This window comes from Myotis yumanensis, unplaced genomic scaffold (genome assembly GCF_028538775.1).
Source record: "Myotis yumanensis isolate MYYU_CA2020_CCGP unplaced genomic scaffold, mMyoYum1.0.hap1 SCAF_2, whole genome shotgun sequence".
Taxonomy (NCBI): Eukaryota; Metazoa; Chordata; class Mammalia; order Chiroptera; family Vespertilionidae; genus Myotis; species Myotis yumanensis.
The window spans coordinates 185,943,251-185,966,270 of NW_027223753.1; the positions used below are offsets into that span (position 1 = coordinate 185,943,251).

The following is a 23,020-nucleotide window of genomic DNA, read 5'->3' on the forward strand; positions in this document are numbered from 1 at the left end:
CCTAGTAATTTCCTTTATTTTCTTCTGAACATAGCTCATCATTTAAAAGGATGTTGGCATTATTTTGTGTTTTGTTCTAATATCTTCAGGTATTTATAGTTAGAGCTTATTTCAAGTTATCTAGACTACAATGTTACCAGAACCATATTTCTTACATAAGATCCTATTTTTATAAAAATTTTCTTTTTATTTCTCTATTCTCTTACATATCTATAGACAATGCTTGAAATGATATTGTCCTAATGTTAATGACAGTTGTTTATGGGAGGAAGAAACTACAGGATTTTTTTTCTTTTAGTCCTTTGTAATGATTATGCACTGTTTTTACAAAAATAACTTTTTTCTTTTCAAACTTAAACAACTGAATTTGTAAAGAAAATAATTTGATTTCTTATGAAGAACATGTTCGATCATTTTCCCTTTGTGTCTGTAAATATGATTTGCATTTGCCTATGTCTGTAACAGCTGCCTCTTTCTCTTAGATCAATAATTTAATTCTGTGATCCTACTCCCACAAATAGCACCAACCCCTTAATAACCCACCTCTTCTTCCAGCTAAGCAGAATCATTATGCTATTAAACAACAGGTGATGTGCATTCTGGCTGGCAGAGATGTGCCACCTCCTTCCACTGCTCAACCATTTTCTAGCATCCCAAGTTGAAACCTTCAGCTAAGCCAGACTTACAGCTCCTGATTATGGCAGGTCTTCCGAAGGCTGAAAAACTAGCCTCTACTAAACTAATGCCAGTAGCACCTGCAGAAATTAATGATTCCAGATCAAGACACCTGTTTGAGCATCACTCATGGAAGAAAAATGGACCAGCTTATTCTATTAGACTTGGACTTGAAGAACATCTGAAGCCCCAGGAAGCTTCAAAGACCATAGTGATCTCTCCAATGTGATCTTGCTCACAAGGAGGTAGCCTAACAACAGAGTTAGGACCTAAGGTCATTTGTGCATCTCCAAAGTGATAAGTCCCCAGTTGTCCATTACTGCAATTAAGGAGGGCCTTAGAGACGCACGTGGACCCCCGTACAAGAGGGCCATGAATTTATACATTCTCACAGGTACCTTACCTCCTCTGAGAAGTGCTGCATCACTAAAGGACCTCTCCTGGATGCATGCACCTGGCCTTCAGTGTTCCAGCCACAAACACAAGGTTAAGACGGGGACACCTGCAGATCCCATTGGAAAAAGACCATGATACCTTGCTAAGCACCCCAGAATTCCTTCTTTCCCCTGTGCCAAAAAAGGGGGGAAAGCCCGAAGCAGTATCCACTTCCTTCCTTCTGCCTCTACCCAGCATGTTCTGATTTGAACTTAACCATTTTGACTTCGTTGTTTTCTAGTTATTATTCATCCTCTCTATTCAGAAGTAGTTCACAATTCCTGAGCTTTCAGAAGCCAAGGCATTCCTGGGGACAAATCTTTGCAGATGTCACCAAAGCAGTTTTCTAGGACTCCTGATTCCCCGGTGCTTCCTGGCCAGGCTCCTGGCAGTAAAAGGAACATAGCAGTTGGGTACGCAAACAACATGGCCGTGTCATCAAGCACTCCCAATGTGTGGTTCCCTGGTCTTCAAAAGTCTGGGCCACCCCTGGGGGTGACATCTTCCAAGGTCCCTGGCTGCCCTAGCAGCTGGTGCTCTTCCTTTGGGCTTCATGCACTTCTAGCCATGTGAGAGCATTCTTTGGGGATTTCATATTTAGTCCTATCCTCTCGGGTGTGGTTAACACAATCCAGCTTTCAACGAACCATCAATCTATTCATGAAACAGTTCCCAAGTTTTAAAGTGGGTGTTCATATTTTAGAAGAAAGATGAAGCATTTAGATGATAAAATGAGTGACAAGTGCTAAATTTGGGATTGGAGCAACTGGTGTAAAAATAACAACAAATAATTGTCTGCCTTGGTTTGATTCATCATTATTTTAACACCCATTTTTTTAAAATAGGAATAAAAATGAGTGAGGATCCTTATCATATTAACCTTTAATGTTTCTCATGAGCAATGTATGAACTTTTCTTTTCGAGCGTTATTTACAGATCTCTTTTCTTATAATAGGAAGACAGGTGGGGCTCAAAGTAGCCGAACGGTAACATACATTTCAATACTTTAGATATGGACGGAGTCTCAAGCACAGCGCTATATTAATTATCAACTGATAAAAAGAACCGGGGTTAAGCTCTCTTTTGAAGGTAGAATAAAAGGTACCATTTTCATTTTCAAATCATCCTCTGCCAGGAAATAAATTTGAAAATCTCCTCACCAGGAAGGAGTGGGTAGCTGTGCCCATGCCATGGTCTCCTATGATACTGGATCTGGGCTTTTTGCCCCATGGGCCGTTGAAGACGCCACCCAGTTGTCTTCTACCCATGGCAGCCTCCTCTATGACCTGTTCCAGAGTTAGTTTTCTAGCTCAACTCCATTCCTATCAAGATGGTTTTTCCTCCTTTGATTACTTTTCCACCCACTTACTTCTCTTCCTTACTCCAAATCCACATTTTGTCCTTGAAATGTAATGTTGTGATAATGCTTCTTCCTTTGTGTTTTTTGTTGTTTCATCTTGTGAAACCTAAGTCATCATCGCATTTCTCATTACCTTTCTCAGCAGTTTGAGGGATGCAGTAAGAACAAATGAAAATACTTGATCATTTGCAAACCTTTTTGAGCTCTTTCCTCTCTCCTTTTGCTGAGTTTCCATCTGTCCTGAATGTCACATTTACTTTGATTCTCAGATCTCAGCCAGAAGGAAATATTAATGTCTATTAAAAGGAGGGGGATTATTCTCACCCCTTTAAAATTCTTAGCTATTTCTGGATTGGAATGGAAGTCAAATTTGTTCTGTGAAAACATCAATGTGATATTCTGTTAAACATCAGCAAAATTTGAAAGTCTTTCTTTTTCTCACTGTCGCTTTTTGAATGATGAAGTTTCCTTTTTCTTATAATGGAACAGATTCCTTTCCTTAACCTTGTATATGATTGTTTGGACCTGCCAGTAACTGTGTGTGCCTCCCTACCCTACCCCCACACTTTTTTTTTGCACTAACACACAGCAGTGACAGAATGCTCTACCAACATGAGATTGTATTTTAATTTTTTAACACTCTTTCATGTTCTCTCTCTGTGATGTATGCCAGTCATCTGTTCATGGTTTTATTTGGCAAATAATTGGCCAGAATGTCTCTATTTTAAAAAGAAATATGTTTTTATTGATTTTTAGAGAGAGGAAGGCAGAGGGATAGAGAGAGAGAAGCATCAATGAGAGAGAAACATCGATTGGCTACCTCCTGCACGCCCCCAACCAGGGATTGAGCCCGCAACCTGGGCATGTGCCCTGACCAGAAATTGAACCGTGACCTCCTGGGTCGACACTCAACCACTGAGCCACACTGGCCTGGAACCAGAATGTCTCTTTATGTCCCATCAGCTCATTGACTTTGAAATCCTTTTCATAAGAATTCCCTTCTCCATTTGGTTTTCCCTATTCTACACTGATGTGTTGTTTTCTTTATATGAGTTATTTTATATATGAGGTTCCTAAATTGCCATTTCGAGAGTTTACAACTCTGCTCCTACCTTTCCTCAGTCTCTGCTTATCTTTCTTATGATTTCGGTTGAGAGAGAGACCTAGAAGGAAGCAGTAAGGAATTTGAGTTCAAGTTCTTCTACTTCCTTGCTGTGTGACCTGGGACAGGTCTTGAAGTTTTCTTGAGTCGCAGTGCCCCATCTAGACTGCCTGCCTTGCAGGAGGGAGGGCAATCATGTGAGTGTGCCATTGAAACTACAGGCACTGTACAGATGCAAATTAAATATAATATTAATATATTTATATTTTGTTTCCAAGGCCATTGTCACCCACAAGGAATACGTGTTTGCCTTTGTTGTGTCTGGTTGGGATTTCACATGAGCAGTTTACACATCTCTCTCATATCCTGACCCCACCTTCCCAAGTGATAGGTGCATTTCCCGTCTCTGCTTAAGATTTGCCTCATTTTTTTTTAAGTTATGTGCTTGTTCATATGAGGATCAATATTTTTCTCTGGCATCATTGGACCTCTTGGAAAAGTAGTTCAGGCCCTTATCTTTATTTTTTTTCTTTATTGATTAAGGCATTACATGTGTGTCCTTATCCCCCCCTTGCCCCCCACTCATGCCCTTACCCCCTGTTGTCTGTGTCCATTGGTTAGTCTTACATGCATGCATACAAGTCCTTTGGTTGATCTCTAGCATTTCATATGAATGAGTCTTCCCTGTCCTCAAAGGTATCTCACAAGAGATATCCCCAATCTACTCAGTAACCCCCTGCCCATGTGGTTTTGCCAAAGGAAAAGATGGCTCAATTCTTTATGTGCCCAGCAAGCGCAGGGTCAAAGTATCTAATGAGCACTTAAAAGTAATTTGTTGACTTGTCTCTTTCTCTAGCATTGCCTATAAAGACGAAAAATTCAAACTGTTTTGTTCAGTTGGAATAAATAGGAATTTCCATAAGATTGTGTTCAGTTCACCACATATTAGCTCTTAAGTATGGTCTTCTAAAACCTTCATAGATTCCACAGCCCTACATCATATAAAATATTATTAAAATGCACCCATATGACATAATAAATATATACTTGCTGTCAAAATTTTAAAATTACTTCTATAATTTTGTTTTGAAATTCTCTCAGCAAATATTCATTATTGCCAAGTGAGAAATTCTAAGCTATAAATTGTTTTCAAGTATACAAAGCAATTTAACAATTGACATTGATATAATGTGTTTCTTAATATATTCTTATTTCTTTTGAAAAATTTTTGGAAATTGTGTAATCAATGAATTTTTCAGGTCTTCTGTATTTGTGAGCTTTTATACATCTCAGAGGCCTTAGACATCACTCCTATAGTACCCAATGGACAACATAGCCCTGCCTGGAACAGAATTTTATTTCTGAGACCACAGTTATTTTTCCTTTTTCCCTATAATGCTATAATAAGTAGTATAACATTTCTGCAGAGGTGATTCAAGCCTCTCCAGAGTTATTTTAGTTTTTATGTTAAAATGATTCTTTTAATAAGAAAAAAATGCTTTTATAGTGTAATTGATGAGTCTCTCCTAATCTTGTTCTCCATATTCATGGATAATCCCTTCAACTATAAAATTCTTTGAAGCAGATTTCTTTTTTGGTATGGTCTGGCACCTTGACACTGTCTGATGCTATTAGAAGACTTTTTTATGGTACTTTTGGTATTTTATGTCTTCTTGGCAACATGAGATTGGAGCAGAGGTTCAGCTAATAGATTTTTTTATTATTGTGTAAGGCAAATTGAGACATACCTTTATTGTACCCCAATTTTCAATCACGTATGAACTTACTTGGGGGGAAGACACTTTCATCTTTTGTCTCACATCTCTCTCTCTCTCTCATTCAGGTAGTAGACATGAGATATGATGAATCAGGGGACAGGTGTTGGCTGGCCTTGTATCAAAATAATCAGAAGGGCCTACTCCTGGACACACTGCTCAGCTTCTCCTCTGTCCATCTGAAACTGGTATTAGGATGTTTGATAGAAGTAGTCTCATTAGGACAGGCCATGCTCTTTATCGAGCCTCCTGGAACACCTTCTTGCCTCTCAGCAGGGAATGGGAAGACATGGAGGCTTGGTGTGCTCTGCTTGATTCCATTCTTCCCCTCCCTGTCCCATGAGTCAACTCAGAGCCATTTTCTGTTTTCCCAAGCAATCTTAACACCTGTCATAGTTCCCTTCCTCTCCTTCCCTTACCCCTCGGCTTTGTGATCAATCAGCAAGATAATATCCCAGTCAATGCAAGATGAACTCTTAAGCAGGTCCCAAATTCCCAGCTAACTAAAATAGCACAAGATAACGAATAAGAGAAAGGTGATGGCTTAAGTGTTCTACGTTTTTGTGATGGTGTTTATTCTAACAGAAAAGAGCTTTTTCACAAATTCTTGGCTCCTTGAAAATGAGTTGATCAGAGGGACAGAAAAATGGCTATTCGAGTGACTACAGAAAATCCTTCATAGGAAGTAATTCAGCTTCTATCCATCTGTCCATTGAATCTCTCTTGCTCTCTCTTTTTTGTTTGTTTGTTCGTTTGTTTCTAGGTAGAAGAACGGTCCAGGCTTAACCGGCAGAGTTCACCTGCCATGCCTCACAAGGTTGCCAACAGGATATCTGACCCCAATCTGCCCCCAAGGTCGGAGTCCTTCAGTATCAGTGGGGTTCAGCCTGCTCGGACCCCCCCTATGCTCAGACCAGTTGATCCACAGGTACATCCTCTCCTTTGTTCCATTGGCCATTTCAATAGGGAGACAGGTGAATCTACTAAAAACCCAGGGGATTGTAACATGGATTCAGGCACTGGGCCAGTGAAATGTTGGCCCTTAATATACAACCTATAGCAATTTAAGAGGCCCCTCTAAATTTGAAGGGTAGAGGAAGGGGTGAGAAAGAGAAAAACACCTCCTTAACGTTGAGCCCACCACAAAGTCACTTGGTAAATTGGCCTCACTGGAGAACCGTAGAAGTTTCTGTGAGGTGAGAACAAACATCTTTTTTTTAGTTTTAATTACTGAAATAAAATTCAAATCGACCTTTGATATGTAAACTATTATATTACCTCTTGTTCCTTGGGATTTGGGTGTGATTCGGAAACTGGAAAAATTAGATGGGCGTGGATAGCAGTGTGTTTCCTAAAAGTGTGGTCACAGGACCAGTAGCATCAGCCTTACCCCAGAACTTGGTAGAAATGCAGATTCTCGGGTCCATCTCAGACCTGCTGAGCAACACCTGGAATGGGTGTGGCAGCCTGTGGTTTAACAAGCCCGCAGGTGATCTGATGCACTGTAGGGTTTGAGAACCACTGTTTTAAGCTACCTGGAAAAGGAAAAAGGTTACGCCACTTTTAGAAAAAGAGGAAGTTTCTGGACATTTTAGAGGACTTTTAAAATTATATATGGCAAAATAAAATAAAATATGAAATGAAATAAAGTATATGATTTCATGAAAAATAAAGGTAATGCAGCTGTTTTCACCCAAATGTCTTCAGTTCCTCCCAGGCATCCACCTGTATTAAGACGTGCATAAATATTTTGAGGTCACCTTTGAAAGATGTAATGCTGTTTGGACTACAGTTTAAAGGAGTAGCACTAAAATCAAGGATTCTTGTTTTTCAGTTTGCCTTTTGCATATGAGGTCCAAGATTTGTTGGTACCAGCCAGCTGAGCGTATCTTGTCCTTGGTTGTTTTAATTTGCATATAATCCTTCTATGCCTGACCTTTCATAGGATGCATTTTTATTGGAACTTCTTGTAGCACACAGACCCTCTTTTAAAACCCCAAACTTTGACCTTTTAGTGTACTTTTGCTCTGTAAAAGGGAGAGTAGAGGAAAATTTTATGAAACATCATATAAGTGACTAGGAAATAAAAATATAGATATCTCCCAGCCGGCACAGCTCAACAGGAGGTTACAGGCTCAATCCCCAGTGTGGGGCATGCAGGAGGCAGCCGATCAATGATTCTCTCTCATCATTAATGTTCTATCTCTCTCTCTCTCTCTGTCTCCCTTCCTCTCTGAAATCAATAAAAATATATTAAAAAATATATAGGTACCCCATGACAGCTAATTGGATTAGCATTTTTCAGAAGTTTTGATTATTGTTATTTCTTCGATGCTTTTAAGTAGGTTTGTGTTTTGTGCTACATATCTTTAAAATATACTTTATTGTGATATTATTATTTAATGAAATTCAATTATTATAAATTTGGTTACAGCCTTATTCTGGTGGAAGCATAACATTCAGCTGAGCTAGACTTTGAGGATTTTCTCTGAACTATAATAACATTCCAAATTCCAGCTTAAAGGGGGTCTGAAGAGGCTGGGGCATAACTTCTCCAGGATAAGACCTCGGGCAAGAAGAAGGGGGCTAGGCTTATGGAGGGGGCTGGGCTGGAGTAATGCCCTCCAGCAGTCCAGGCACTGAGATTTCAGACCAAAGAGGATGTGATAGGTCCCTTGTCCAAACCAGATACACAATTTAATTTAGAAAACATTCTAGATGTTTCCTCAACCAAGATTTATTGAACTCCGTCCACATGCCAGGCACAGTGCTAGACTCGGAGATACAATGTCAATGTGGCTCCTTTCTCCAGGGAGCTTGCCTTCATGTGGGAGGGGGAGACAAGCTTCCATGGCATTAACAAAGAAGTGTGAGCAGTGCTAACAGCAAAGGATACTCTGAAATCTAGATTTTAATGATTTATCTTAAAGAGCCAGATTAATACCCAAAGACTGCATGTCTTTCCTGCATGAGAAATATCACCACATGCTAAATTGTGAGACAACTCTAAAAGAAATGTCCTGGAGTTAAGATGTATATAATATCATAGGTGGTAAGAGCCAGTCATCACAAAGCAGGAGAGCCTAGCAGTCGGGTGTACCATGGCGGGGATGTATGGGTTACAGTCCAGGCTCTGGTACCCATTAGCTGTGAAATCTAGGCTGTTACTTAATCTCTCTGTACCTTTCATTCTCACATGTAAAATGGGGAAAATAATTGTGTCAACCTCATGGTGGACTTAGTGAGTTCCCAAGCAGTAAACTATCCAGAGCAATTCTTGTTTTACTGCACAAGAGCACTCTCTAAAGTCAAGGTCAGGGGTTTTCAAGAATGCTGTTTTCAATATTAGAAGAGGAGTAATTATATATGGATTGCTGGTCAATACATGTTCACTTAAAATTGTTAATGTTACTATCATCCCACTTATTTCACTGACTTCTTAGCAAGTAAATCACTTAACTTTTGACCAGGAACCGTGGTTGAGCCCTACACAGAGCTCTAAGTGGAAAATTTTGAAGAACTCTTAAAAGTGTGCTGTAGGTGGGCTTTATGTACACAAATCCTTGTGCCCTATATCTTTATTTTCTCTTTCACTAGGTGAGGTACTTACTAGATAATCTGTTCTTTCTCCTAATAATCCTGCTCTGATGTTGGTTTGATGCTTAGATCCCACATCTGGTAGCTGTAAAATCCCAGGGACCTGCCTTGACCGCCTCCCAGTCAGTGCACGAGCAGCCCACCAAGGGCCTCTCCGGGTTTCAGGAGGCTCTGAACGTGACCTCGCACCGCGTTGAGATGCCGCGCCAGAACTCGGATCCCACCTCGGAAAACCCTCCTCTCCCCACTCGCATTGAGAAGTTTGACCGAAGCTCTTGGTTACGACAGGAAGAAGACATTCCACCAAAGGTAACATCACTGGGGTGTTCTCATTGCCATCACCAACATCGTCATCATCGTTGATGGTGATGATTACCCCTGTTCCAGACCTTTCATAGCAATGGACATTATGCCAAAGCACCGTCCCTTGTCACGTCTGTTTTGGTCCCTCTTGATTCCCACGCTATGAATTGGATTGCCATTTATCATTTCTGACCTCTGTTTTCCCCAAAGAGACAGAGGCTCAGGTTGATCGGATGACTTGGAAGTATATATCCTCTATCCAGAATTAGAATTCTCAATCCCAAACATTTCAAACTACTGTTTTACTATCCACATTAAGAAAAGAATAATGGATATTTTTATTGGTGACTGAATCTATATTTAGACAAATTAAAAACTTACAGATAAAAAATAGAAAATTCATTTATTCCTATTTTTAACAATACAAAGTGAAACCAGAGTATAGAATATCATAGGTGGTAAGAGCCAGTTCATCACAAAGCAGGAGAGCCTAGCAGTCAGGTGTACCGAGGGGGGGGGGGTGTATGGGTTACGGTCCAGGCTCTGGTACCCATTATTATTGCAGGTGTTCAGAAAATATTATTGCTCCTATAATATTTTCATTAGTCTCATTTATGGAAAGCTTCTTGTCGGCCAGGTCATCATTTAATTCCAAGTTTAACTTATTAGTGAGGATAAAACTCTAGGGTAAAATGGCCCTCACCCCACACTGCACAGCCCTGGGTTTGGTTTCTTTTGTTTTGCTTTTGCCTACAAAAGTTATTACTCAGTCCAAAAACTGCCCATGTGACCATGCATCTCACTGCAGAGAAGCTGGAAGTATTTAAAAATAGTGGAGAAATTTTTGCATCAGATTCTCTCTGGGTCAGAATTCCCCTTTCTTCTGAACTCAGCATAAGAGCTATGACAAATGGGATATTGCACAATGTCCAGTGACCAGTGCCATTGTTGATTCCAGAAAAAAATATAAAACAATAACAAAAATAGATAATACCACATGATTTCCAAACATTTTCCTCAAAAGGATATTGTAAGAGGATATCCATTGTTTTGAAAATGAGCTGTGGTGTTCTCCTCTTGTGGAAGCAGAGATGCCGTTAAAAAAGGTTCCTGTGGCAGCCAAGTTCAATATGGAAAACAGATGGACGGAGGAGCAGACACAAGAGCTGGAGAAACTGAGAATAGAGGTTATCAGTCCCCTCTAAAAGCATGCAGGCACACATTTGTAAACTCTGGGAGAAAAATTTAGATCAATACAAACATTTCAGGTTTTAATTGTTCATTAGACTCTTTCTTCTCTACAACTATTTAAGCTTACAAAACAAGAAAGGAAGACAGTACAAGTGATATTTAATTTGAGCAGGTGAGAGCACTGATTTGGTCATTTTGCTTCATGTCACTGACTTGTCTTTCTAGGTCTTTCTCTTAAAATATATTCTAATAACCAACAAAATTTCTATTAATGTGAATATCATTTAATTTATTGATAATCTTAACATAGGGCACACTTTTGAAATATCTAGTACAAAACACTAAAAGAGCCCCTCCCCTCCTCAAAAAAAATGAAGAAAAACTGAAGTACCTGATGAATGTTGAACCCAATTAGCTGTCACGGGACATCAACATTTTCATTTCCTGGCCACTTTCATAATGTAAGTTTTCTCTCTACTCTCCCCTCATGTTGGACTCCTTAAATACAGTTACCGTATTTGATTCCATTAAAACATGTTTCATAAAAGAAGGCATTCTTGAATTCTACCTTAGGCCCTTGCCAGGTTAACTAATGATACATACATTTTCCTAATGTACCTCGCAGTGCGATTGGTACTTAGTCTTTTTGAAGACCCGTCCAGTATTTTCAGTGTTAATCCTGTTTTCTATTATATTTGCAGATTGACCTTTCAAAGCTGTGTTGGGGGTGTCATTATTCATTAGTAATTGCGAGTTGACGAGGAAGTGGAAACATGCAAGATCTATTGCAATAGTTTCTCTGAGCTCAATGACATGTGGCTTTTGTCCCAAGTTCTCGCCTGATACCCTAGTTTCTCACCAGATTTCATAATTCCCTTACTGTTTATCAGTTGTGCTGTGAGCCTAAAATGAAACTCAATTTATCTGGATGGTTCTTAACTGATGCAATTTCCAGTGATCAGGTGAGTTCATGGTACCCTAAAGAAATTTCTGGCATCCACCAGGCTTGCACACAAAAAAGGAACTCAATGAATGAAAATAATGAGCATGATCTGTTTTTAGATTTGTTTTTAAAATTCAGGACCACATTCCTTAATGGTTGCTGAATATGCCTCAATGCGTTTTGTTTGATTTTATTTAGGGAGTTCAATCATTCTTTCAGAAATGAAAGATGTTTCTTCCCTGTTTCTGATCATTGCTGTAACTCCTGGCAAATCTTTTTCTCAGGCAATCACTTATGGAAGCTATTTTATGGAAAATATTTCTGAATTCTGCTTTTCTTTCAGGTGCCTCAAAGAACAACTTCTATATCCCCAGCGTTAGCCAGAAAGAACTCTCCTGGAAATGGTAGTGCTCTTGGACCCAGACTAGGATCTCAGCCCATCAGAGCAAGGTAAAGGGGAAAGACAGTTCAGGTCTTTCAGCCCCCACCGTCATCGTCATTATTGCTCTCCTAAAAAATGTCTTTGTTCTTTTTCATGTCAGAGGCATATTGACTGGCCGTCTGGACTGTACTCTTTGGTGGGGCAGAGCATAGGCCTTCTATTCCTCCAGCAGCTTTTCCCAGACATCGGTGTGCAGTGGGGGTTCATGAATGAATCAATGAATGAATAAATGAATGAATGAGGCAACCCAGAAGCCAATCAGGTGTAGCTTCCCTGACAGTTTTAAAAACTGTGGCGTAAAATTGCAAGGATAAGCCTGGTTGTAGTGTCACAAACCATCCCTTGAGAGACCATTTTATGGAATCAACAGAAGAAAATGGCCTGATTTGAGGGGATTCTTAGCATCAGGTCCAGAAATGTGCCCTGAGGACCACTGAGACATTGGAAAGCAATTGCCAAAGAAATGCATTGGGGACCAGCTGCAGAGCTCCCCTCGCTTGGCAAATGACACAGGGACCAGCCCATAGGAGGAACTCCCCTGTTGGATTGTGGAGGGCCACTGAAATGCAGTAAGGCTTCCACTGGGGCTCTGTACTCTCCGAGAATTTTCCATCAACCATGTACAATCTTGCAGACAGGAAGTTGCATCCACCTACCGGTTGGTGCAGAGATCTTGAGAGAAGCTGGAAAGTAAACAGCATCGTTACAGTATCGGGGCAGATTTTCTGTGGGAACAGATGCTGTTGGCTGCTACAGCTCCTCAAGCTTCCCTCAGAGTTTTCATGATGAAAACTCCCCTTTTTAGAACCAACTGAAATACCAAAAGGCCTCTGCTGAGACTATAAAAAGGATGAGCTTGGACAGCCTGTTTTGTTCTTCTTAATTGTGTTCATAATAAGAGAAGGACTCTCTCCCTTGCTAGTGAGGGAGACTAGGCATGAAGGTTATGGTTATTTGCATAGATCTTGAAAATATGTAATGCTTTTGATCATAAAGCTTTAATCTTCCTCTTCACATGAAGAGCCTTAGGAACGGGTCAGTCCAAAATAAGATGGAACTGTACTAAGAACATGAATCCCTTTAGGGCAAAGAAGCTAATCCACTCTGAGTGGCTACCAATAGCAGAAAGCTCTGAATGAGCCATTTTTGTCCAGTGATTTGTCAGATCCACGCTGAGCGAGTGTTGCTGTAAGCAGTGCTGAGGAACACTGGGCTACCCTGTGACCAGAGAGCCCCCTGAACTTCCTTAGTCACCCCCTTCAAGCAGCTCGAAGCCCCACTTACCACTGCTACTTCTCCTTTGAACTCTGCCCTGAGGCTCTGTTCACTGATCAGTTGCTTAGAATTTTAGTTGCTATAAATCAAGCATCATTTCAACTTTAAGTATTTTTCCTTCTATCAGTCAAAAAGAAAAGGAACTATTGTCATATAGTCACATTAAAAGCAGCTCTTTGTTCCCCCGAAGTGTTATTTTAATAATGTCAGGGCCTAAGACGGTTGACATTTGATGGTCAGTGGCTTGCAAAACATGCACTTTTCCCTCGGAACCACTTAAATATTGTACTTTGTGCAAAGAATGCAGGCTTTGTGAGACAGCTGACATTTTTCTGCTTACAGAGGAGGTAGGAAAGGAGTGAGCTAAGAGGTAAAAATCACTTACCTACATTGAAAGTCAGAGGGTTTATGGAGGACAGGGAGGATGGAAAACCCCCACCTTTGCCACCTGGAACAGTCCTACAAACGCACCTTCTTCTAGCCATCATGTGTCTCCAAGTGACCAACATTTAAGGTATTTAAGGTCTGAATCAGACTTTGCAACTCGGGATTACATTGCATTTTTAAAAACTTGAGGATGTGTTTTCTTTATTGTGATAGAGATAGCTGGAGTTCATCTTTGTTGCATAACAAAGCACCCTAGAACTTGGTGGCCTGAAATAACAACAATTTATCATTTCTCACGATTCTGTGGGTTTGCTAAGAAGTTCTGTTGGTCTCACTTGAGCTCACTCATGCAGCAGCACTGAGCTGATGGGTTGTCAGCTGCACCTCCATGTGGCCCTTCATTCTGGGCTTCTTTACTGTGTCCAGTGCACAAGTGCTTTTCACGACTTTTCTTGCATCATCTTGCTGATGACCCATTGGCCTCCACAGGTCACATGGTCAAGCCTTGAGCTAATGCACAGAGGAGTACACGTGCATGGACACTGGGAGATGTGATTCACTGAGGGCATGACTGTAATACAGAGACTCTCCTCCTTTCTGATGGCCTGAATGAGGTCTTCAGAGTTCTTTTTGTAGCAGCTGTCAGACAGCTGCCCACCCACAAAGCCATTAGGAAGGTAGCTTTTAAATAATTCATCTTTTACCATGCTGCTAAAGCTACACTTCTTGTACTTGGTCAATATTCCTTTTTGTCCTCCTAGCCTTTTCCTTGAAATGGCTCTTAAGGGAGACTAGAAAATTAGCACATGTAGAATGGTTCCCCAGAAAGATTACGCATGTAATAAGGGACAGGTTCAGGATGTTTTGTTATCAATACTTTTATTTCATTGGCTAAATTTAGCTAATGTTTATTGAGGATCCGCTGTATGCAAGGCTGTGTGTTGCTTTGGGACCCAGTGACTCAACCAAGGCTGCCTGACTTATGGGCCCATGGGTCCGAGGATAGAATATGCCTGCTGCTCTCCCATGCTACAGGTATTATTAGGCGCAAAATTCTATTTCTGAGTCCCCAAGTCACCAGTTGGAGAAGAACCAACAGGAGAGCAGTCCTACCTGTGTATATTATAAAGTGATTGAGAAATAAGCCACTCTTGTGCTAAACATTGAAGAAAAAAAAATTGCAGAGCCTAATGCTTAAGAAGTGCAGTTTTCCCTTCCTAAATCCAGTACTAAGGAACTCCAGTTACTAGGTGCAAGACGTTATATAGTCATATGTTTTAATCAATAAACTACTTAGCATCCCGAATAGAAGGCTCTTTAGTTAAATTGGCATATGCAAGCATGTACCTGTAACATGAGGGGAAAATCAGAACTTTACTGTTTCAATAGCCTTCCTTATCCCAGAAAAACTTGCCTGTTATTGTCACTCTCCCACTGTCTGCACATGCCACTCCAAATCAAAGAGCCCTATTGGACACAGGTTTTTAAATAGATACCTTTTGGAGGAGGTACACATGTGCTGGTGTCAGTCAAGAAAATGTTATTGGGCCTGTAGATCCTTGCCTTCTGCTTGGTTTGGGGCAATTTAATATTTATTTCCTTATTCATTAAACACTCTGGAACACCTATCACTGCAGAGTTCTGTTCAGTGTTCATGTGCATTAGAGATGTTAACTAATTTAAACCATATGACAGCTCTTTGAAGTGGTGACTATAATCAACTCCATTTTATAGATGCAGAAACTGAGATGAACACAACTAAATTACCCAAGCTGACAAAATTAGTAATCGAGAGCCAACATTTGAAAGCTAGTAGTTTTGCACCCAAGTCCTCACTCAAGCACCATGCCATGCAAATCTTCCAGTAGTGAACGCAGCTGTCATTGCTGCCTCGTTTTCCCAAGAGAAGGGGTCTCATGACCTGTGGATCGACAGGGCACTGTTTTGCCTCCACCTTTCTCGCTGTATGATTTAGTGAGTCTGTTAACAGCTCATCTTCATCTTATGGTTATTGATCCTCATCTGGTGATATTTACTACCATTTAAAAGCTTTGTCCCATGGGACCCACGTATACCCCCAAAATGTCCCTACTCGAGCTGGAACTAGTATCATCATGTGCTTTTAACTATTTCCTTCCTGGAGGGCCAAAGTCTGGGTGAAAACACCATGGCCTCTCCCCTGTTCCCTGCCCGTCCTTCTTCAGTGTGTGCAGCTGGGCCTTGCTCAGGCCGCTAGTTCAAAGGGAAGTTCTCAGATGCCCTGTGGACTCCCAAATGCCTTATGTTGTCAAGGTGATGAGTTAAGTTTAAATCAAGATTTGATTCGCTCATTTAAAAAAATATTTTTTAAAAATTCCAGGGACTTGAATATTTAGCTTTGATTCATGTGTTCTCTTAAAGCAAATTAAACTTTGATCAGACGAGTACATTCTGAATATGAAAAGATTTAAATTAAGCCTGAAACTCCCAGTCAAAATGCAATAACTAAATGCTTAATTTCAAAAAATAATCCTCTGTCCCATCCCAAACCTGTCTTCTTATGACTCCTTTATCCCCGTTGGCTGTGTCATCAAAGAACAAAGTGAAGTGAATTTTGGCAGCCAGCCAGTTAATTATAGCCTTGGCCCACGTGTTTGGGCCAAGAAATCACTTTGTAATCCTAATTTTATGTTTTGACTTTTTATATGCTTTAAGTAAATGGAACAGTTGCCACATTTTCCATTTTACTGTATGTTTCCTAGACAAAGCAGCATTGTCTGTGGGATGCCAAATATCTGAACTAAAAGTTAGCATTTAAAGAGAGCTATGTGAGTGTTTTCAAGTTTTTACACATTTGAATCTGAGTAGGTTCAGTTAATATGTGAACAGGAGAAATCTATTATCTCATGGAATTCTTCTGAAATTGATCTCCTCTAAGAGCATTTATCTCAGACCCCTTAGCCCCAAGGCCAGACCATTTATTGCTACATATAAGGAAGAGAAAAATGTGAACAGTATGACTTTTTTTTTCTCAAAATACTCATACTTCACACAAAACTAAGTCAGAAAAGGCATTTTAAAGTTTTTTCCTATTTCTGTGTGGTTACATGGAAACGAAATACTTTTTTCAGTCTTCAGTGGCAAAAATAGCAACTCTGTTAAGATCACCCATGCAGGCTCGCTGCCGTGGGGAGGACTTGTGCTAATGAGGCCCAGGTCACGGACTTAATGCCCATGGGAACCAATTAGCTTCACAAAGAAAAAGGCTGAGTCCCATCTGAGATACTCGCTCATCCCAGCTGGTTCTGCTAATATCCATGCCCCTCTTTTATCCTAGGACAGCCCTGGCTCATGCCTTATTATCACATGTGACAGCAGCATCCTACCTGGTCAGCCTGCCTCTCTCCTGGCCAGTCATTCATATTCATAAGCCTACCCTGGGAGACCCATGTTCTCCGCCAGGCTCTGTAGGCCGTTGCTGCACCGTCCCAGGGTTTCTTAACACAGACTTTGGGGCTCCACCAAAGTGGTGTCCTCTCCACACCAATAAGCCCTAGGAAAACCCCAGCCCCTGTGTCTTTGTTCAGGCTGTTCCCCCAGCCTTCCCGCCCGCCCCTCCAAGGCCCAAAGCCCGTCTCTTTCCTGACACCACTTTGCCTGCTTCAGACTGCATTCATTGTTCTCCAAACTCCAATACTATTTACAGACTTTTACACACAGCGTGCAGAGTTGTGCCTTGTTTTATTATTTCCAGGGCACACACTCATCCCTAGGATTGGGTTGTAACTGGACTGCCCTGTGCCCTGTGCTCTCCTCCATCCCTCATACCGGGCTAATGAGTCTCACAAAGTAGGTGCTTAATAGAAAGGTTTTGGTTACATGATCAAAGGAGTGCTACACGAGAGCTAATAGCTGGATCCTACTACCACACCGCAGCCACCGGGGGGAAAAGTCAGAGCTCATAGCCACACTTCTCTCAGTAGATTTTCTTTTAATACAAAGGACACTACCTTACCAGTCCACAAAATGAGAGCAACTACCAAGACGCCTTTGTATGCCCACCACCTTCCATCTGCAATACAGTTGGTTAGCAACGCAATTTTTAGAAAAAAATATTTGGGGAATTTATTAATAATACATAAATAATTCCCGATCACTGCTGTTTATTAATAGAGGACAATGGGAAGAATTCATTATTTGGGAATGAAAAAAGATGAGATTGTATTCTTTATGAAAAATTTGAAATAAGAATATTTCAGAAATATTAAACATTGATCATTTGCAGGTATTCTCTAAGTCGAGGCTATTTCCAGTGTGGATCCAAATCTATTTTAGTTAATTAGATGCTAACAATTTTCACAAAAATAGTTACTATACAAAGGAGTGTCATAAAAATATCGAGAAATTTTAAAGTTTTCCTGAAGTTTACCAACAATCACTTTGGTAGTTGATATTACTGTTATGTCAATTTAGCAACCCCTTTGCTATAATGACCTAAAATAACTTTGCCATATATTTTACATTTCTATGATCAAAATTAATAAATTATGAGGATATATTTATTTTTACATATAATGTTTTCTAAGGCCACCAGCAATGTTTTCCAATAACCCAACTTTTAAGAATTTTTATAACTCAATCAAAATGTTTTTGGCAGATACATTACCACAAAGTAAGGTTCTTGTGTTTTCAAAAAGATAGCTGGTTTAGTTGCTGCCACATAGATGTCATTCCGTGGCCAGGTTTTTGGTAGACTAATCCTCAAGTGTGTCAAAGGGAGGGCACATATCCTTTTCATATTTATGGGTGAAACATCTGACAAGCAACACGGTACAGAGTTCCTGGTATGTAATTGATCTTCTTGAAATGGGCAGAGCAAAATGAGAGCATAAATTACATTTTCATATGGTATCTCACTGCACTAAAATTAGCACTACGGTGACTCCATTAGCAAAGGTGTAAAAAGTTGTTTGGGGAACTGAAGACATTGGAAACGTGAAGGGGGCCGAAGTGACTCCTCTTAGCAGTGGGATGGCAAACATTGGAGCTTTGAGTCACAAGTCACTGTATTATCTATGCCCAGCATTATGTTAAGAAAAAATGAAAAGTCTGTGAGGTAAAAATGACAAAGGAAGAGCTTTGTAGAAACCTTGAAAATACTGCTATTTTTATAACAAAGTCATAAAGATCTCAGCAGTTTCCTCCCACCACTACTGCTGAGATGTCTCTTTTCCTCGTATAGTTTCCATGATCACCGGAAGTGGCCTAGGAGGCCCTGCTCTGTGCTCCCCTGTCCCCCTGTGCTCACTACAGGCAAGTGTGTCTGTGTGTCGGGCTAAGCTGGCACAAGACATGGCTGTGTCTTGTATCGCAAACACCTGGCCCAGTGCCTGGTATAGACCAACAGAGTGAGTGCATAAATACTACAATTTGGGAAGCAGGAAAGACAAGAAGACAAGTAATACAGGAAGATTTTATAAAAGGTAGAGCTAGTAGCCTGCCAAAAAACTAATTTGTTCTTGAATTAGCATTTAATTATTTTGAAAACACACCTCCCTTTGATAACAGCCAATGTATATAAAGACTTCCTCCAAGAAGTTAAAAAATATAAATACACTACTAGCTATACAAAGAACTTGATTAAGTGATTTACTGAAGAGGAATTATAAATGACAAACAAATGTGAGTAAAACTTAATGTATCTCAGTAGTAGTATCTTAAACTGAATTAAAACAACAAGGTACAAAATGTTTTACAAATTACCAAACTGCTCATAAAAACATGTAAGAATTCGGTGCGATGGACCATCCCATACACTGCAGTGGAAACTTCTAATACCTTTCCATTAACACTGCATTGTGAGTAGCTTCACAATGAAATGCAGTCACTTACCAGTCACTGAATCTCCATTAATATGTTTTTGTACATTCACATACAAATGTGTCCACACACATACACCGGTTCATGCCCTTTACCTAAGAATTGCAATTCCAGGGAAGGGGGGTGTGATTGGATATTTTTGTGCATGTAGATAGCCATTTTAGTGTTATGTGTCACAGCAATGTAATGGAAGCATGATAATGTCTAACAATAGAGGAATGGTGAAACTAATGCCTCTGTTTACTGGACTATTATGCAGCCATTACTGTTTGTAGGAGCATAAGAAGCTACTCATTCGTGTTAAGGACGGGGGGGCAGGGGAGAGAAGCAAGCTGCAAAACTGAATATACAGTATGCTTCTATATATAAAAAAGAAAAAAGTCTGGAAGATGATATACCAAATAGTAAAATATAACTGAATATCTCTTGATTCAGAGATTGCATTTGCTGCTTCCTTATTTTTATCTTTTAATATTCTTCAAGTTTTTTACAATGAGCACAGGGTAAGTGGTTTAAAAGAAAGCCTCCTTTGAAGATTCATCATTTCACAGCTAAAACTCGAAGTGTGATGACCCAAAAGTCGGGTCAAGAGTTCATCATCCTCCCCCCCCGCCCCCCCCCCCCCCCCCCCGCCACCAGCCTCCACCGCCCCCCCGCAAAAGAGAAAGTTACATAAGTTACATTTTTACACACTCAAATAAAAGAGTTCATCCCATCCAGATAGTGATCTGGCCAGAAGTTCCACAGAGGATGGTGTGGCTATCATGGACCCCTTTAGTTCAAGGTCACTAAGCACTCTTTATCCCTCCGCACTGAGATGGGACTGGTCTATGCTTGTGTTTACCAAGGGCAAGGTCTTGAGAGGGTAGTCACTGCGCTCTGCCGTCCTTGCAGCAACCCTGACCTGCGGAGAACCGAGCCCATCTTGGAGAGCCCCCTGCAGAGGACCAGCAGTGGCAGTTCGTCCAGCTCCAGCACTCCCAGCTCCCAGCCCAGCTCCCAGGGCGGCTCACAGCCCGGATCGCAAGCAGGGTCCAGTGAACGGACCAGGGTTCGAGGTAAAGCTTTCCCTTGCCTCTCCCTGACAACATGGCCTGGAGAGGAGAGCCATGGGCAGGGAGTCGGGCTACTTCCTGACTTCTGTGACACATGCTCCTGGCGTGGCCACCACTGTGTGGTTCTGAAGAGCCGCTTAACTGCTCTCAGCCTCAATATCCTTAGAGGAGTGGGACACCATCCCCAATTATGTGATATCTGGTGTGGACTAAACCCTTTCTAATCACAGGTACCAATGTTTTGCAGGGAGATCACAGAATATTGGTATTATTTGAAATTATAATCACTTACCAGTCACTGAATTTTCATTTTCATTTGATTTCCTGCTTTGAGTTTCCTGTACCCCCAAGTATTCTCTTCCCGTTGTGCCAGTAGTCCCTTTTTGTATTCTGAACATAGTTCATAATACTAGTTATTTTTCAAAGTGAAATTCAATAAAAACTAATGTAGACTAGATCTATAATAATAAAAGCATAATATGCTAATGAGACTGGACAGCTGAACAACCTTCTGGATGTCCTTTCTGCGACCTTCCGGTTGAAGCCAGGGCTGCGAGGGCTGACCCCCTTGCACGAATTTCGTGCATCGGGCCTCTAGTATATATATATTTGAGAAGAAATAAAATTTTAACCTAAAATACATATTTAACTCTTCTGGTTATTCCTGTTGGAGAGGTAAAAATTAGCCTCTGACCATTTAATTCAAGTCATTCATCATTGTTCAGTTTTCATTAATGTGGAAGCTTGTGAAAGACATTAGTATGTCCAGCTAATTATACACAACAGCACATTGTTTCTAGCTAATCTAAATTTACTCTTTCTGAATAACCTTCTTCAGAAGATAATTTTGCTTCCACGTAAGAAAGACCAAGACTTTTTAAAGTGCAATTTGATAAATATTAGCACAATTTTCTTAGCCTTTTCACTAGACACAATCATTACTTACTTTCTAAATCTTTTCAAGGTTTTAAATAAATAAAGTCACTACATGTCCATTTTGAAATGTGATAATCCTATCTCTGAACTGGGTTATAGACTGGCCTATGGTTGCCCTTGTATGCATTCTTCTAATGTCAGTGGCACAGCCACAGCTATGTATACTTGTGTTGCCTTGATCCAAATATAAATGTACTTAATTGAGAATTCCCTTACCTTTTTCTATTGATAACTTAATATCCATAGTAAGAGTAAATGCCAAAGAAAATTCTCTGATCTGGTTCAGGTTTAATTCTTACCTTCTTTCCTTTGGCTCCTAGTTCTTCTGGATCAAAAGCACTCTTGTATCTCTGGTCCTGACCTAGAAAAAAACCTAGATTACTTCTTCTCCACCTATAAGCTCATAAACGGAAGGGATGCTCTTCACTCTGTAGCTGTCAGGGAGCCCTCCCCCACCCATGCTTGGCATCTCTATTCTAGGGTCCCTCTCCTTTATCATCAACACACTCCTTCCTGCCCCCACCTCATTCTTTCTTCCCTCAAGAACCCAGACAACTCTCTCCACACACCCACTTAAAAACTATTCCACCAAATAAAATGGGTTTCTAATTTTTTTCTCCACAAAATTCCATCAAAATAACTTGTCCTCATGGATAAGTGGTAAAAGAAGAAAGCAAACATTGAATCTTAAGACTAGGAGTTTGAGAAACCAAACAGAATCTCAGCTCTGTCCATAATTTCAATGTGACCTTAGGCTGGTGTGTTATACCTCTAAGTCTGTTCAATTGTAAAATAGGAAAATGTGCCACATGATTGGGTTGGAGCGAGGATTGTCATAGAAAGCACTTAGCACTAGGCTTGACACACAATTAATGCTCAGTAAATGGTAGTGGTGGTCGTGCACGCTAGTTTCTCTTATTATTACTAGTGAACTTCCACTAGTGTGTTTGCTTGATTTAGTTTGCCTAAACATTTACTCTTTTTTCATGGATTTGCTTGAGGATGTGCCTTAGCAAATGGGTCAGCTGAGTAATCCTAAAGGATGACTCACACAGAACTCCTGAACTTGAGCCAGCACTTTCTGACGGTCATTACCTTTCTTGGCCCTCTGTGTTTTCCTCTAGCCAACAGCAAGTCGGAAGGATCACCTGTGCTCCCCCATGAGCCTTCCAAGGTGAAGCCAGAAGAATCCAGGGACATTACCCGATCTAGTCGACCAGCTGTGAGTGCTTTTCCCTCAAAGAGTTCTAAGCTTTTAATTCACCAGAAAACCCACAGGATAAAGTCATTGGGGATACACTTGTGACTATGAAACAAAAATTCTTGAGATTAATAAGCAGAAGCATCCAGAAGGAAGACGTACCTGATGAGGAAAGAACTGAACAGATATTGGATTGTTTATCTGCCTTTATGGATTTGGTGATCATTAGCAAATAATTCCTATCATTAGTTCCATAATTTCTACTCAAATTTGGCCAAAAGGTGTTGAAACTAGCAGTTAATAAGATTTGGGCACTTTCTCTGGGTTTCTCTTGTCAACCTTGCCTTTCTCCATATTATTTTCCATATGAGTTAATATTACAATTTTTCTGCTGTGTTTCATGCCTCTAGGACTATATTTTCGGGACCAAAACCTGATAAGCATGGTCTGCCAGGGGGCCTGATAACATGAATTCTAGCTGCAT

At 40.5% G+C, this 23,020-nt stretch overlaps 1 protein-coding gene across 9 annotated transcripts in view; it reads left to right on the forward strand.

The window, feature by feature from the left end:
* TNIK (TRAF2 and NCK interacting kinase) overlaps positions 1–23,020 on the forward strand; it is a 349,351-nt gene that overhangs the window by 275,944 nt on the left and 50,387 nt on the right. For 5 of the 9 annotated variants that reach the window (XM_070406798.1, XM_070406799.1, XM_070406800.1 and 2 more), the window contains 5 exons: positions 6,111–6,275; positions 9,014–9,253; positions 11,725–11,831; positions 20,239–20,402; positions 22,460–22,557. In XM_070406798.1, the coding sequence (XP_070262899.1) occupies positions 6,111–6,275; positions 9,014–9,253; positions 11,725–11,831; positions 20,239–20,402; positions 22,460–22,557 (774 nt within the window). The remainder of the gene's footprint in view (positions 1–6,110; positions 6,276–9,013; positions 9,254–11,724; positions 11,832–20,238; positions 20,403–22,459; positions 22,558–23,020) is intronic. The other 4 variants (XM_070406803.1, XM_070406804.1, XM_070406805.1 and 1 more) reach the window with 1 other exon arrangement.